Raw genomic sequence first — 17,910 nt, 5'->3', positions numbered from 1 at the left:
GGTGTACCCTAACAATAAATATATACACGCTTCCATTCAAAAGTTTGAGGTTGGTAAGATGTTTTGTTTTTGAAAATTCTCTTACCATGGCTGTATTTATTATTTTGATGATAAAATATTGTGAAATAAGTTAAAATAGCTGTTTTCTGTACTAATATATTTTAAGATGTAATTTATTCCTGTGATGTCAAAGCTGAATTTTTGACACAGTCTTCAGTGTCACATGATCCTTCAGAAATCATTCTAATCTGCTGATCTGGTTCTCAAGACACATTTCTTATTATCAATGTAATTTATGTATTAGCCTATATTAATTAATTCAGTAACATGGCCAGTGATATTATATTTGTTTTATTTTTATTTTCAACTACTTAAACTGAATTACTGTGACAGATTTCCAAAATGATTGTTTGCTTAAAAACGGTTGAGGTTGAGCCTATTGAATCACTTCCTTCTCTCTGGTACAGAAGGTGTAAAGAGGAACCATCATGGCTGGCGACATGTTGTTGCTGATGAGGGGTTTAGCCAAGCTCAGCCAGGCCGTGATCGAGACCCAGGCCAGCTCTTTGCGCATTGGAGGGGTCCAAGCTGTGAGCCACAGCATGCAAATGACGGCGGAAGAGGCCATGAGTGTGGCCATGCAGAAGATCCAGGTGGGTTTCCACTATAAAAGATATTAGTTTTCATTATTAGATGGAACGTTCTGGGTATGAATTTGATTGGTTGATTTGATGTCGTTGTAAAATAGGCAGTGTACTCACTTGCACCTGTGACCATGCATCAGTTACATTCTATATTAATTATTATGCAATTGAGGCATAAAAGTTGCTACAGACCATTGCAAATGTAAACAGTCTATTGCTTCTGAAGTTTTTGGATATTATTAATAATCAAAGTAATATAAATTATTTACACTACCGTTCAATGTTAGGGGTCAAGATTTTATTTAAAGAATTTAATAATGCGTTTAATTGAGCAAAAGTGATAGGGATTTAAAGTGTTACAAAAGTGCTTTCTAGTTCAGTAGTCAGGGCACTGATTAGGGAGTCGGACATTTTAAGGGCTGTCAAAATTGCGAAAATATTCCAGTGCACTGAAACATTCGCTCCCCAAAAAATTCTTCAATTGGCCGTGAAAACCAGGGGCATCGATGCTCATTATGTTCCCCTAACGAAAGTTCTGAAGCGCGAAACATAAATCACATAATTTTTTTCACTACACATAATGACATGCGATAGATACAAAATACAAACCAATATTGAATTATATTTCAGCATAAACAAACATGCATTGCTAGACAGGCTATGATAATCTAGCTAACATTTATAAATTGATTTACGGCTGAAATGTTGCATGTATATGTAAAAAGCAAAAGTATATATCATAATGTTCTTTAAATAACATAAACACATAATGTCAGAAAGATATCAGTTCTGCTGTTGATCATAAATACCAGTGGTGATGTTGTACAATGAGGACGTTGTCATGTCGCCAGAAATAGAGCCATCAGTGTCCCAATGTGAAGTGAGCCACGGTCCTTACTGTCCTTACCAGAGACTGACGTCATGTACACAATATACTGATTCCCAACAAAGGGAGCTGATTGAGACGCACCCTCTACTTCAAATAAATGCTCCTCTTTTGAGCTTTTCTATTTATCTGAGAAGCATGTATCATAGTTTCTACAAACTGTTTTCATCATTAATAATAATAATAAGAAATGTTTCTTGAGCACCAAATCAGCATACTAGAATGATTTCTGAAGGATCATGTGACACTGAAGACTGGAGTAATGATGCTGAAAATTGAAATTGTTATAACATTTCACAACAGTGTTTATTTATTTATTTTGCTGTAAATGCAGACCCCAACATTTTGAATGGTAGCATATATCATTTATTGTAACACTACATTTTTTTGCTATAATAACAACAATATATATTATGATCATCATTGTTATTATACTGGTTATTGAACATTGGTAGCCTTTACCATATTGTTTTTAGAAACTAGCAGAAGCTGCAATAAGCCAGCCAAAGCTGTTTGATTTTGTTTTTAACAAGGCTTTTCGTGACTCATGGTAATATAGTTATGTGTATCTGTTATTTCTTCATTGGTAGCTGTGTGGCTTTGTGTAATTCGAAGCGCTCTATAATGGTGTTTGGTTGCACCTCTGTTGTTCTCGGGTTCATTCTCCACAACACATCTAGGGTATAATAACTCCAACAATACGATTATGCAAATGAAATTTAGGCCTACCTGGAGATTGGATTACTGCCTGGGTTTCCAGAGCATAGGAGAGCAGGGTGTGCTGCCAAGATAGTTGTGTTATCAAAGCCTCTGGAACAGATTGTGCATTTCATAGTGCTTTTAAAGTTCCTTATCAGAAAAGCATACCTCATCTCTTATTATAAAATGCATTACATTGTGTCTAACAACACCCTTTAGTCATGACTATATTCACAATATTGCATTCATTTAATTTATTTCAGCTGTGGGAAAGCACATGAAATAACCAAATGATGTTCATCTACTTTATTTTTTAGGAGTTCACAGGCGGCCAGCAGAGCGTTTCTGATTTCAGCACAGACGTGGACTCCAAGTATGACTTCACAGCTTCAGAGGAGAACTTTGAGAGTGCAGCACATGGAGGTTTGGACAGTGATTCAGTTTTCAGGGACGCTAACGCAGGTGCTGCTAGCACATACAGCCAGGCCTCAGGGAAGTCAAAGCTATTCGAAGGCTACAAGGACCCTACCAGCCAGTTCAGCGGACAGACGCGGTCGTATCACCAGGATCACTCTTCAGTGGGAGGCATTACGGCTGAGGACATTGAGAAAGCCAGGCAGGCAAAAAGAGACGGCTCCAAACCACATAAACAAATGGTACAGGCGACCTTTTCCAATCCCTCATCACCCATGAGTAACTAGCCATTTGTCCCACCTATATATGTCATGCCTTACAGAGGATAATAATAGTTGCAATGCAATTTGTTTGTTCCCCTAAAGTTAGAAGTTGGTTGCAGATATAGACACCTTGGCCAAAAAATAAATAACTTCATTGGATTTTGTTGAAGGCCCCATGAAATGTTTTGATTATTGTAAGTTGCTCCAAAAAGAACTAAACAATTTGGCTGGACATTTTAGTGGGATCATCCCTTTTTTCATTCCTACATTAAATCTTACTATCAATTGCTTGATTGGGAAAGAAAGCAAAACATCGACTAAAATCAACAAAACACCATTTTTTTAAAAAATATTTTGAGTTAAGAACATTAAAAATCAGGGCTCGACAATATGGCCCGGGGCCAGCGTGAACGACGCTCGGGACGGTTGGCAGAACAGTCACTTACCCGATCTGGCCAGTGCTGCATTGTCACAAAGGCTTGTCATTTGCACGTGTTTTTAAGCCCTGCCAATCTTATTCAATCACAAGAAGACGCGAAAGAGAACTCTGTACTCGAAGTGTGTGCCGACTGCCGAGAAAGCCGCATCTCAGACAGCGTGCAAATAATTTATTTCACGTCGTCTTGTGCTTGAATAGACATATTCTCAAAGAATTGCGTCAGAATGTCCGTATTGGCGATTATCCTCGTAAACAGACAGTTACGTAAAACGTTAAATAAAACGCATGTGCAACACTATATCGGATCCGGGCATTTGCTCTTAAAGTGATTGCAGTCTTATAAAACTGCTGCTGTCTGTTTTTAATGTTAATCAAACAACAAAGCACAATAAAAAATAATTACTCGCTGCTCTTAACTAAATAACTTTTGTAATTTTAATAAGGATTTATCTATATTTAATTCATATAGCGAAGACTACGCAGTGTTATTTTACATTTGATTGCGTTTTTCAATTTCTGTACCAGAGAACTACTGTTAGACCAACCTGAAAATTTTAATTTTATGTTTGTTCTATTGTATTTATTGTCTACAAACAGTATTTGGATTTATGAGTTAGGCTAGTAGTTTTTGTGTCTCAATCTTATTTAAGTTGTCAGGGGTTAAAAAAAAAAACAATAACTATGCCTGTTTTATTTTATTTTATTTATTATTTTTTTGTGGCAGGGCCAATAGAGAAAATCCTTGAAAATCCCCCAAAAAACAGATATTTGTAATTGGAAGCACATAACATAACTCTAAATGCCTGTTCTTTCCCTCTGTAGCTTAGTGAAAGAGCGAGAGAGCGGAAGGTACCGGTCACACGGCTGGGGAGACTAGCGAATTTTGGAGGTAAGGTTATTGAAAATATTTTTTATGTATGCACACTTACCTTTCTAAACTTTTCAACACTCTTGAAAAATCTGTTTAAAATGATGTACATTCTCTTGAGATTAAGTAGCCTGTTATCAGTAGCCTATAAAATGGCGTTTTATTATACGTGATTGCCTCATGTGGGCAGACCAATTATTGCCAGTTGAATATTTTGCACTTGGTAATTCTCCTGTTACTGGACTCTTTCTATTGAGAAATAAATGAAGCATGGATGAAAGTAATTAAGGCATTTCTACAATGCCCATGGTAACTGAAAACCTTGGATACCACTTCAAATGTGCTATTTTACACTGTGCTGCCACCAAATCGGTTGAATGTATTTAGTACTGTACATGTTGTCTAATGCATCATTACTTAAAGTTATGGATTCTTAAGGCCATTTTTTGTATTGGTATATTTGGCTTTTCTTGGTTGCTGTCCTTTCTGGCATTGTTATTCGTTTTCTGATCTCATGCCTGTTTAAATGAGCTGCTTCTCTATACTGATTCTCCTCATACAACATGTCAGAGCCAGATTGAGGGCTCAAGGTTAATCTGCATGTTGAACCGTAATTTCGTAGACTGCGGCTGCCGCTGATTTGGATTATGGGACAGAGCTTAACCGGTCTGGGAATGTGCATCACCCCTAAGATAGAGCTTCCCATTCTGCTCTGGCAGTGTGTAACTTTACACGCTTTTGTTGTTTAAATGACAGTGTACTGGTTATTTCTCAGAGGACTAGTGCTGAATACAGTTACAGGGAATGAATGGCTAGATATAGACGAGGGTTTGAGCGGAAAGTGCTGTCACATGGGAAAATGAAAGGCTAGCGGTCATAGTAGCTCTCTGTCTCTGGTTCGCTGCAAGCTAGTTTTCCACTGACATACACTAATTGAGACGTTAAAACATGCATCTGCTGTTGGTGTGTGTGCATGCTGGGTGATATGTTTGAGTGTCTGTTATCAGATTGAACTCTTATCTACCACCGTTGCAAAAAAAACATCTTCAGGCATCTGTTTACTACAAGCCCATTGGTATATACTTGCAGTGACCTAGGGTGCTTGTATTCAACATTCTCTGAACCACCAAAGTATCATGGGACTGTGAATTTATAAGGGGGATGTGTTGACGAGTCTTTATGTGCTCTAGGGATCAAAGCTTCCGAGTCTGTTCAAGATGACTTAAGTTTTATGTGGCATCCAGTTTGCAAGACTACATGCAACATGCTGTTAATATTATATTGTGCATAAGCAAATTCAACAGCCATACACATAACTACATTCTAAATTATTGTTCAATATTAAAGCTAATGTTTTTCATTATTAAACATTTACATTTTAGTATAATTTGATTATTATTATTAGAATTAACAGAAATGTAGCAATAATAATAATGTATCTGTTGTTATTTTAATTATGTATAATGTATTTTATTAACAACAGCAATGATAATAATTATAATAGTAAGAAATTATATCAGATTTAAAGATTATTAAGCATTTGTTTTAATAATTAACAATAATTTAGGCCTAATGTTGAATTTATATTTATATATATATATATATATATATATATATTAGGGCTGTCAGTTAAACGCGTTATTAACGGCGTTAACGCAAACCCATTTTAACGGCGTTAATTTTTTTATCGCACGATTAACGGCCTTTTTGGCTTAGCAAACTTTGTAGGGTTTTTTTCACATGCTTTTGCAACAGGACGGCATGCGGGCGTTTTGAAAACGCAAGCGGATCTACAAAACAACAGGGACGCTGCACACACTTGTTTGGGCTTGCGAGCGGGATGCGCGAATCTCTCTGCTCGCGCTCGGAATATAATGTGCCGAGCACGAATCTCTCTGCTCGAGTCGCGCGCTCTCAGATACACGCTGCTCTTGTAAGAATTTTCTCTGAGATATTTGGAACAATGCGCACCAATATTTCATTCACAATAAGACCACAAACATCCACAAAAATCTATTTATATGTATGTATATGTATATACGGTATATATATATATATATATATATATATTAGTGCTGGCAAACGATTAAAATATTTAATCGTGATTAATCGCATTAATGTCATAGTTAACTCGCGATTAATCGCATATTTTTATCTATTCTAAATGTCTCTTGATTTCTTTTTGTCCCATAATTTTTTTCTCATTTTAATGCTCTTATCAACATGGAAAAGTGGATCGGCTTGCTTTGTGCAAATGTTTTTTATTAAAAACAATATTGGCAATATTGGCATATACTGTTCAATTTCACACTAAAACATTATCACTTGGAGCAAATAATCTCTCTCACACAATGTAACACTGTCCATCAATAAAAGGGTGAAATAAATACTGACAAAGTCCTGATATTGACGAGGGGGCGGAGAATTCGCATCAGCTGTCTGTGTGTGGGTCTTATTGTGAATGAAATATTGGTGCGCATTGTTCTAAATAATAAAAAAAAAATAACAAAACTAACCTGGTGTAAATGGACCACTTCACGTTCTAATCAATTTCTGACGGATAAAATCAAAATCAAGTTCGGCCCCTAATTTTTTTTATAATAGATATTTTGTTTAGTCTAAAAGTGTGTCATATTACAGAATTGAAGTTATTTTGTTACTCTGACTGACAGTAGATCACTTAGAGGAAACATTGTTTGTGTTGTGATTTATGTTGTTGTCACAGTTGAAGTAGTTTTATGTGATGTGCGTCTGACCTCTGTCCTCACCTTGACCTCACTCCTGGACATGAGCTATCCAGTTCAACTGTTTTCTGGCTCCCTTCCTCTAGCTCTCGTTGGATAGTTGAAGATCGTGATTAATTGCATCCAAGAATAGTATCCGTCACTTTGGCAGGCTTCCGTGTGGTTGCGTTCTTCATCTCAATTTTAGTGACTGTAGATGTCCCTTAAATCAGTACCCTAACAACTGTTTTCAAGCAGCATGTTCATTTTGGTGTTTATGTTCAGAAGCATACCTCTGTTTTTGTAACATGAGACTTGGGCCCGTAGTGTCCTTGGTCATTCTATCAGGCAATCTGAGAGCGATCTAAATCACTCTGTGCCATCGTGCAAAAGAATGTGCTTTGACGATATGTGCAAATATTACTCTGATGTTTATGAATTTCAAATAAGTAACTATAAAAACACTACCGTTCAAAAGTTTTTAATGTTTTTAAAAGAAGTCTCTTATGCTCACCAAGGCTGCATTTATTTGATCACAAATATAGTAAAACCAGTAAAATTGTGAAATATTATCAGCTATAATATTATCAAAGGGCTATTTTAATATATTTTTAAATGTAATTTCTTCCTGTGATGGCAAAGCTGAATTTTCAGCATCATTACTCCAGCCTTCAGTGTCACGTGATCCTTCAGAAATCATTTTACTGTATGCTGATTTGCTGCTCAAGAAACATTTCTTATTATTATCAGTTTTGTTTTTGTGAGAAAAAAAAATCTAAGTCTTTTCTGTCACTTTCACCAGTTGAATGCATCCTTTCTGAATAAAAGTCCTTACTGTCCCCAAACTTTTTAATAGTTTACCCTGTACTTGCTTTTGATTTTTTTTCTGAATTGTGTAGTGGCATGGATTAGTCTGTATGTGCACAATGGAATGCAAATGTTAAGTGTTTAAAAAGAGCAAATGCAGTACAATGCATTGATGTTGCAGTGTTTGAGTACCCTGGCATGGCCCCTTGTGTTTACCTCGAGTCCTTAAACTTCTGCAGGCATAAAGAGACATAAAAACAGGAACCTGCTTAATCATCAACCTAGAACTTCCCCAGCAGGCTTGATGAAAAACTTATCCAGTATAATAACATTTATAGAGTTGTCTGTTCTAAAGTGCTCCTAAATTAGTCTCCGATGCAGTTTGTGTGTGTATGTATATGTGTGTGTGTGTGTATGTGTGTGTATATATATATATATATATATACCTGAATGAAAACATTTCCAGCTTGTGGAAATGTGCTATTGTGCTATTGCCAGCTTACACTGAGGCATTTAGTTTCAGTGCTTGATTTACAACCGACTTGATACCCGTCCTAAATTTCTCAAAAGCAGGAGGGTTGCATAATCAGAAAATTACATAACTATTGAAGAAGATTGCACCAAAACTCGTTATTGATTCTCAGCTCTACCACAGAAAAAGTGCTGACCACAGTGGATAGGAAATGCTATTTCTGATGTTTCCTTTTTGTCAGGTTCACATTATACAGCATCAGTGTTGTAGGTATTCAAAAGACAGATGTGAAAACAGCTCTTTTTGTTCAGGGTGGAAGACAAGTGCTGTTTTGAGGTGTGAGATAATGACTGTTACAGTATATTTATCTTCTGGTAGTTTATGGACCATCTCCTTATTTCTTCTTTTTTATCATGAATGTATTCTTTTGAGACTAATTGCTTAAAGTCAGCTTGAAACGGAAGTTGTGAGTCTCTTCCCTATTTTGACTTATACCCAAGTAAAATGGCTTCTTGATCAACAAGAAATATAGGACTCATGAGTTTAAAAAAAAAATGTGCACGGATAAATAATTTATAATACTGCGATATTCCATAAAGAACAAGAATTGTCAATTTTGATTTCATGGTGACTTTAATAATCTCTTGCAGGTCTTGCTGTGGGTTTGGGAATTGGAGCTTTGGCCGAAGTAGCAAAGAAAACCCTAAGATCAGAGGAGAAGAATGGTAAGACAATTGTATTCAATTCTACTAGATCTTTACAGATACAGTTTGGATCAGGACAATGCATTCATAATTTAGTCATTTAGTCTGTTTTATTGAAAGTGACTTACTAATCAGGCATAGCATGATTACAAGTGATAAATCGCATGCAGTCAGCGTTTGTTTGTTTCTGGACTTTAAACCATTTCATTAACCGAGAGATAGTGAGTGAGGCGACAGGAAAGAATAGGAAAGAGATTATGGGTATTTAAACTCCAGTTACCCACACATAAACACGTGTGCACTACTCACCACAACCCACAATAGCCTAGATCATAACCAATGTGCATCATTTGTAGAAATGAAAAAATCTTCCCTTCTTTCGTCCTTCCTTTCAGTACAAGCAGTACTAAAAATCTAGTGTGCGTATGGAATTATTTACTCTTAGACAGGTGAGCGCTATTGCTCTTTTGACTGTCTGTGTTTGCTTTAACTGGACTACATGTATAATAATATACGCATAATAACATTTATAGAGTTGTCTGTTCTAAAGTGCTCCTAAATTAGTCTGAGAGGCAGTTTTAATGTTGAGACGAGCCATTTTTGTAGCACAGACCATACAATATTTATATGCATCTGTGTAATTGGTATGAAAAATTGCCAGTATATTATTGAAATGGATGCTGTTCTTAAAAGTTTGGCCCTCATTATTGAAATGTTTAACTTCGTTCACCACTTGTGATTGTCAATATGTGCACTCCTCCCATCATCCAGGATCTCTCAGCTCAACTTCAAATCTTCTTACGCCACAGAAAGAGCTTCAGTTGGACATACACGCTGCCATTGTTGTTTTGCCATGTTTAAAGGCAACGTGAAATGTGAATTCGCAGCGCGGTCATCATTGTGAATTTGTAGAGCGTTTTTGTGTTTAATGAAAGATTATGAATGCAAACTTTTATTTTATTTTATTATACATTTTTGCATCTGGCAAACACTTATCCAGAGCGACTTACATTGAATTCAAGGTACATATTTTATTGTTTTAATGCATTCCTTTGGTCATACCCTAATCTTGAATATTGGGTTACAAACATTTCAATTTTTTAACAGCTTATTTAGTTTGGTGTTTGGATCTACACCCTCATCTTTTGACTCCATAGGCATTAGCAGCTCAAATTGTCATTAAAATGGCATTATGTCAGTCTGGCTGCATATTAGAATTAGAATCCGAATCAGAATGCACTTTATTTGCCAAGTGTGCACAGGCACACAAGGAATTTGGTTTGGTTTCCTGGAGCTCTAAGTACTTGCAAACATACAGTATATAACATAATAAAATGGAGATAAATAATTAAATGGTATTAAAGAAAAAACAACATAATATACATCTATAAAAATTAAATGAGTAGGAAAAAATGAAGGGAAAAAAGGAATGTACATTTAGATGGTAAGTAGACGGCCTATGTACAGATGTACGTATTAAATAAGTACTGTACAACTGTATAAAGATAAATGTGTATTTACACAAGTTATTATTGCGTAATATCTTGGTGGCATCAACACCATATGGGAACTGAGAAAATGTGCAAATGTGTTCTAAGGACAGCAGCCTGTAACTATATCTTATCTATGTAGATGCTGGATAATTATTACCTTTGACATCATCATCACATCCAGGAATAGCTCTAATGTCCTCACAGAGATCATGAAGACTCTGATCTAATAGTTTGTGGGGTTTGTTTACATGATCAAATGGTTCTGTCGAAAATGTTAACAGAGTTGTAATTTCACATAGGTGATAAGAAGGCAGTTCTGGACCAAAGCCCCTTCCTTTCGGAGGCCAACGCGGAGCGTATCGTCAGGACACTGTGTAAAGTTCGTGGAGCGGCCCTCAAGCTCGGTCAGATGCTCAGTATCCAGGGTAAGAGAATGCTGTTTGTATAACAAGCTGCCACGTTAAGGTCACTCCTCAAAGATTTGTTAGGACCAATAAGGAGTCTGACAAGAGCTCACAACCTGCGGCTGATTCCTGTTTTAAGTCATGGCCGCTCTCAAGTTAGGCTGGTATGTGATCTTGGCCTGTCTCGGTTTTAAAGCCTGGTGATGTGAGTGACTGGGAACCGCTTACAGAAAAAAAGGTGCAGAGAAATTGGAGATGCAGATTATTTCCTCTCTGATATGTAAACGTCTAAAGATAAAATAACCTCAAATAAACTTCCTGCATTGTTTTCCACACAACGGTGGAAAATGGATGCTAACTTTTCTGCATGCTTACAGTTTGGGGTCCTCGTACACTACCGGTTTAGACATACTTGAATGAGTTTATCTATAGGCAAGAAAAGTAGTTTGTTTAGGCTGGGTTGTATGAATTACAAACCTGCGCACATATTTTAAAAAGCACATAACTATAGAATTCTGAATGAGCATGTGAACGCCGTCAGCGTTAATCACAGGTTCGCGTTTAAAGTCTGATCATTTCGACGGAGGTGAATCAATCAAAGTTAACTTTAGCTGGAAGTAACATTATTCAAGAACCGCTATAACGCCAAAACAATCTGTTACCTTAAATTATATGTTTATCTCTGTAAAGCTGCTTTGAAACAATTCATTGTTAAAAGCGCTATATAAATGAAGATGACTTGACTTGACTTATAGTTGTCATGATCTTAATGGTCTTTTCGTCTAAAGGTTTACACTATGTTCTAACCAGTTGAGACATAACAAGATAACCGCGACAAGCAATTTGTCTATCCACTCTCAAACGTGAAAATTACTTATTTTTTGTTAATAAATGAAACCATTTTAGTGAATGTTTCTCAACTGCCAATGTTTGAGTTATGTGTGAATGTGCCAAACCATTAATTTCAAAAAAAAAAAAAGAAAAAAAAGATGAAATAAAAAAAATCATTTTAGACGTAACTATGGTTGTAAATGTGGAAATTAAGAATACACTTCCATTAAACAAAGAAAGAAATTAACTTTTATTCGGCAAGGAAATTTTAAATTAATTAATGACGTGTCGGTAATGGCATTTTATAATGTTGCAAAAGATTTCTGTTTCAAATAAGTGCTGTTCTTTTGAAAATACCACGGTTTCCACAAAGAACTGTTGAACTGTTTTCAACATTGATAATGATAAGAAATTATTCTTGATCAGCAAATCAGCATATTAGAAGGATCTTAGAAGGATCATGTGACACTGTATAGACTGAAGTAATGATGATCACAGGAATAAATTACATTATAAAATCAAATAAATGCAGCCTTAATGAGCTTAGGTGACTTCTTTCAAAAACATTTTCAAAAAAATATTACTGATCAAACTTTTGAACAGTTGTGTAGGTAGGAACTGACAGTTTGCTTTCCTGTTCATGACTCTTGAAAAGTTGCCTGTCGTTTCCTCACGCCCTTGAATCCACTTCTGTCTGTATTGACCAGCAGCTCAAACATTGTCTAACTTCTTCTGAGACAGAAATGCGCCTCTTTTCTGTGCAAATATGTTGATTGTTTCTGATAGGCATGTGAGGTCATTCTCCCCCGCTCTGTGTGCATTAACGTTTATTGAGACACCCAGAACGAAAGCATCTGTCACCCACTCAAGAATGCAGCGCATAGATCGATGCAGCACAGTCTCCCTGCATGACATTTCCAAAGCTCGGCCTCTGCTCATGCACTGGCCTCATGCACAGAGTCATTCTCATCAAGATAGGCAGGATTTTGTAAGCTTCAGATCGCACGACCGGCAGTGAAGGACAGCGACAGCACTGGCATCGGCGAAGCTCAAAATAAGCCCGCAGCTATGCCAGAAACGTGACCTTTACGCTACACTTCAGGAAGTTCTGACAGGACTGGCACACACAATCGCCCGTCAAGACATGGCTAAACTGCTGTGTACAGGGTCTGTTTTTACAACTGGAATGGAGAGAGACCTCTAATGTTTTTAGGACATATTCTAGTGAACTTTCTATTCATCAAAGAATCCTTAAAAAAAATGATCATGGTTTCCACAGAAATATTAAGGGGAAACTGTTTTTAACATTGATAATAAGAAATGTTTCTTGAGCAGCAAATCAGCATATTAGAATGATTTCTGAAGGAACATGTGACACTGAAGACTGGAGCAATGATGCAGAAAATTCTGCTTTGCCAGTACAGGAATTGCATCATGAAATATAATCTAAAATAGAAAACAGGTATTTTAAACTTTAATAATATGTCACAATATTGTGTACAGGATCTGTTTCTACAGCTGGAGTGGAGAGAGACCTCTACTTTAAAAAGAAAACATAGTAATACAAACATTAATGGATATTACTGCAAAATAAACCCAGACAGGGTGGCCATCAAACTGAAGGTGTTTATTTGTGCTATAATGACCACTGGATTGTACATTTATACTGCTTATTATATGGTTGCTTACCAAATAAATTAGCAAAAGTGCATGACATATTGATTTGAGGTGAAATTAGTTTATTATGTTGACAATGCAGTGTTACGATAGACACGCACAACTATGTAAGAATTTGCTTGGTTGAGACAAAGTTCAATTATGTATGTATTTTGGGAATACAAAAATATGAATTCTGCAATGTTGTTCTAATGTTTGTTATTGAACAGATAGAAATTACTGACACTATGTAGCCCACATTCCTCAGTCACAGTATCAGCTCAGAAAATGTGAGGTCATCAGACTAATCTGGGTCAAACAAGTGAACCAGGATAAAAACCATGGCAACTGTAAAACTTTCCCTTTTTTAAAGTTATGATGTACACAGAGGCAGTTATGGAAAATCTTTCAACTTTCTTTCCCGCATTCTGAAGGAGAATTGCTCTCACTGGGTTCGGATCAAGCGGGTTATTTATCTCTGTCTCTCTCTCTCTCTCTCTAAGACTTGTTTACAGTACATCTGTACATCTGTGGTGTACATCTGTCACACAGTGACACGTGAAGGAACATACTCTGTTCCTTCTCGTGACACCATCTCTAAAATCCTGTTTACATGTATGGATTGACATGCACTGCAACTAAGTAAACCTGTAACATGACAACAGATTTAGGAAATCACAGGTACTGTTTATACCTGGTATTGACATCTGCCTCAAGTGATCCAATCATTCAAACCATATTCAAATGTGACCCTCACATTTGTTGTGTAAAGATTAACGTGTCCTGAACAACAGAAAAGTGACCCATCAGTCAAGTGTTGTGTGAAAATAAAATAAGGTATTACAGGACATTCTTTACAGTGACTTATTCTGTTACTATTACTCTGTGGGGTCAGTAAGGTTTTTTTTTTTTTGTATCACCTTATTTTAAGTTGACATAGTTACACGTTACTACATGTACTTACTATAGTAATTACAGTAAATTATGCATAATTACAAGTAACTAACCCTAATCATAACTCTGTATTAAGTACATGTAGTTAATCAGTATTACTCAGTACTTATTTAAGTACAATGTAACTGTCACCTTAAAATAGTTACACTATTTTAAGGAGTCCGTGTTACTGTGTAATTATACATTTTAATATGAATTAATTACATGTACTTACTATACCGTTAAGGGTTAGGATGTGGGTGTGGTTTAGGGTTATACATAATTTATAGTTATTACTATAGTATAGTAACAAGGACACTAAAATAAATTCTTACCAAATAAAGTGAAACCTTTTTTAAGGAAAGACACATTAAATTAATCAAAAGTAGCAGGAAATTGTTTTACATTGTTACAAAAATATTCTAGTTCAAATAAATGCTGTTCTTTTGAACTTTTTCTATTCATCTGAGAATCCTGAAAAACAATGCATCATGGTTTTTGACAAAAATGTTACGCAGCACTATGTGTACCAAATCAGCATGTTAGAATGATTTCTGAAGAATTATGTGACACTGAAGACTGCAGTAATGATGCTAAAAAAATCAGCTTTGCCATCACAGGAATAAATAAATGCAGCCTTGGTGAGCATAAACCGACATCTTACCAACCCTAAACTTTTGAACGATAGTGTATCTGTACACTGTTTACAATCGATAAGCAATGTAGCCTTTTTTCTCATTAATAGTAATTAGCATGTAGTCACAGGGAACACATTTGATGTTAGTAATACCTGAAAGTGGCACTCTGTCTCTGCTGAGCACTTGTGATCCGATCACCCAGGAAGGATGTTAATACCAGCTATAAACAGGGCCATTGTTTTCATTTGGCAATAGCATTAGTACTATACCAACATTGTATGTGTGTTTAATAATGTTTCAGATGATGCATTCATCAACCCACAGCTGGCCAAGATCTTCGAACGTGTGCGTCAGAGTGCTGACTTCATGCCCATCAAACAGATGACGGTACCATCTACTTAAACTACAAAATATTTAAATTTTTCACGTCAGAAAAATTCAGTATTTAAAACAAGAAAAACTGCATGTATGTTGCTGGTTGATCTGTGCAGAAAGCTCTGAGTCATGACCTGGGCCCGAACTGGAGGGATAAACTGGATTTGTTTGAGGACAGACCGTTTGCTGCAGCTTCCATTGGTCAGGTCCATCTGGCCAAGATGAAAGACGGTCGAGAGGTCGCCATGAAAATCCAGGTCAGTTGTGGTCAGAAAGTACTATTTTAATCTTGCTGCCAATCAATAATGGTTTATGGTCATTAAAGGTTGTTTATGAGTTTAGTTCATTTTCAATGGGACACCACACAAAATAAAAAGATTTAAGCTGAAGCAGCAGTAGGATATTGTTGCATTCCACACAAAAATCACAAACAAAGCTTCCTGCCTATCGCACACCGTATAAAATGCCCTTTAAAGGTGCAATAAATGTCTCCTAACAGGTTAATTTGGAGCACCAACTGCACCAAGTCCAAGGAGCAATTCCCACTATCAGCTTTTGCAAACAGTTGCAACCATGTTTATGATTAGATAACCTAAATCTATCTGAATGTGTCACCTCTCAACTTTTTTTAGTAAAACAAACTGTTTTGAACTTTTATTAAATGAAGTAGCCCCCCTCCCCCCAAAGTATGTGCAACAAGGTCAGGGCTATTTTACTGGAGGCCACTTGTGTTGTGTTTGTTTGCAGCAGCCCAGGTGTTCTTTCCCCTGGATGCTCTTACGGTTTAAACATGTTTTGGTTTACGAAATGAACTGCTTCTGCATAATGTTTTCTAAACCCAGTGTAACATACTCTTGCTTCCTGCAGTATCCCGGAGTCGCACAGAGCATCAACAGCGACGTGAATAACCTGATGACGGTCCTGAGCATGAGCAACGCCCTTCCTGAAGGTGATGACCCCATCACTCATGTTTTAGATCTTGAAAACACATGATTTTTAGAATTTTAGGAAAATAAATTGCTGGCGATTGTCCTGGAGGGTAGTGCATATGCGTCGACGCGGGCAGCTCGGGTCGTTTCCCAATCCCAAATCTGAGAGTATACACTTCCTGTCTGCTATGTCCTATAACTAAAAACATAAAAGTTTGGGGTTAAGAGTTATTTATTTATTTTTTTGTGAAAGATGTTGCTTGCACTCACCAAGGCTGCATTAATTTGATCAGAAATCCAGTTAAAAAAATCTGCAATATTGGTAAATAATATTAGATTTTGAAATTCTCTTTTCTCTTTCAATATATTTTATAAAATAAATTGTGTCACTTGATCCTTCAGAAATCATTCTAATGCTGATTTGGTGCTCAAGAAACATTATTATTCTCAATGTTGAAAATGGTTGTGCTGCTTAATATTTTTGCGGAAACCGTAATGCTTTTTTCATAATTTCTTAAGAAATAGAAAATAAATAGAAATAGAAATCTTTTGTAAAATTATACATTTCTGCCACTTATGATCAATTGAACGCATCCTTGCTGATTAAAAGAGAGTGAGTGTGTGTGAGTGAGTGTGTGTGTGTGTTTGAGAGTGAGTGAGTGAGTTTTGGCTAGGAATATTTTAAGCTGAAATAATAAACTGATGAAATTGTGCTGATTTTGAAACTCTTTAATTGACCCCTTTTTTTCTAAGAACTTGGTGTCAGTGCACTCAGTTCTATGTTTAGTGTGTTTCAAACTGAGAACTGAGAGCTCAAGGCCTGTTGGGTCTAAGTGGGCTGATAGATCTCAGACTTCATGACTGGCCAATCAGAGCCCGGTAGCGGTGCGCATGAGCTGCTTCATCGTTACAACAGTGTCCACTGCTGCATGATCAATGCTGGTTAAATATTCAGCTGTCAGAGAAGCCTAATCCTCCAAATATAGTCTGAACTTTCATTTGAGCTCGTAAATACCACCACAGCATTGCCTATCCTTCTTTTTGCCAGAAGAGAGACATGACAGAAGGCAGATACCCAAAATATCTTTCATGTCAAGGCAACTCTTGCGAAAAAGAAGTACACTTTAGCATACTTTTAAGAAAAGTGCTTATTATGGAAATATATTTAAAGGTGCTGTATGTATGTTTTTTTTTTACCGCACTGAAGCATTAAAATACCTTAGCATGTTTCCTATATCTTGAAACATATTAAGTTCACATACTTGTTTCTCTGAAAAACAATGCCACAGCCAGTTATTCTACTTTGAAATGTATGTTACATGTCTGAATGTCTGTTTTTGTTTTGGTCAGTGTGATCCCGCCCACTGCCAATTTACCCAATAGTATTTCGACACCCCATGTTGCCAATTATCGGAAAACACAGCGCATTGCAGCCATGGAAGCCAGCAAACGAACTGGGTCAGAGATCTCAGATTCTACCCGACCTAAAAAGCCTTGACATCTCTCTAAAAAGCTCTGTGACCAGAGCCATATTAAATCAACTTACAGCATAAAGCTCGTCACCTTCCATTGTCAATTGCGCTTGACCGCTCGCTCCTGTCAATCTGGTAACCTGAGGAGGAAGGGACGGGGAAAACGACTCTCTCCAATATTTAGAATTTGGACTGCAGTACCTCTAGCTGTAAATATTACGTACTGCACCTTTAAGTGCGAACTGAATTAGATGCGATTG

General features: G+C 36.6%; 1 protein-coding gene across 1 annotated transcript in view; it reads left to right on the top strand.

The window, feature by feature from the left end:
• The window catches only part of coq8aa (coenzyme Q8A, genome duplicate a), a 33,736-nt gene that overhangs the window by 8,147 nt on the left and 7,679 nt on the right, over positions 1-17,910 (top strand). The window contains exons 2-9 of the mRNA XM_056269142.1: positions 468-653; positions 2,547-2,885; positions 4,168-4,234; positions 8,866-8,940; positions 10,712-10,837; positions 15,176-15,261; positions 15,366-15,506; positions 16,117-16,198. Coding sequence (XP_056125117.1) covers positions 489-653; positions 2,547-2,885; positions 4,168-4,234; positions 8,866-8,940; positions 10,712-10,837; positions 15,176-15,261; positions 15,366-15,506; positions 16,117-16,198 — 1,081 coding nt within the window. The 5' untranslated portion in view covers positions 468-488. The remainder of the gene's footprint in view (positions 1-467; positions 654-2,546; positions 2,886-4,167; positions 4,235-8,865; positions 8,941-10,711; positions 10,838-15,175; positions 15,262-15,365; positions 15,507-16,116; positions 16,199-17,910) is intronic.

The sequence above is a fragment of the Rhinichthys klamathensis genome, unplaced genomic scaffold (assembly GCF_029890125.1).
Source record: "Rhinichthys klamathensis goyatoka isolate OS25496 unplaced genomic scaffold, OSU_Roscu_1.1 h1tg000281l_1, whole genome shotgun sequence".
NCBI classification, from domain to species: Eukaryota; Metazoa; Chordata; class Actinopteri; order Cypriniformes; family Leuciscidae; genus Rhinichthys; species Rhinichthys klamathensis.
This window is presented reverse-complemented; position numbering and strand designations above follow the sequence as displayed.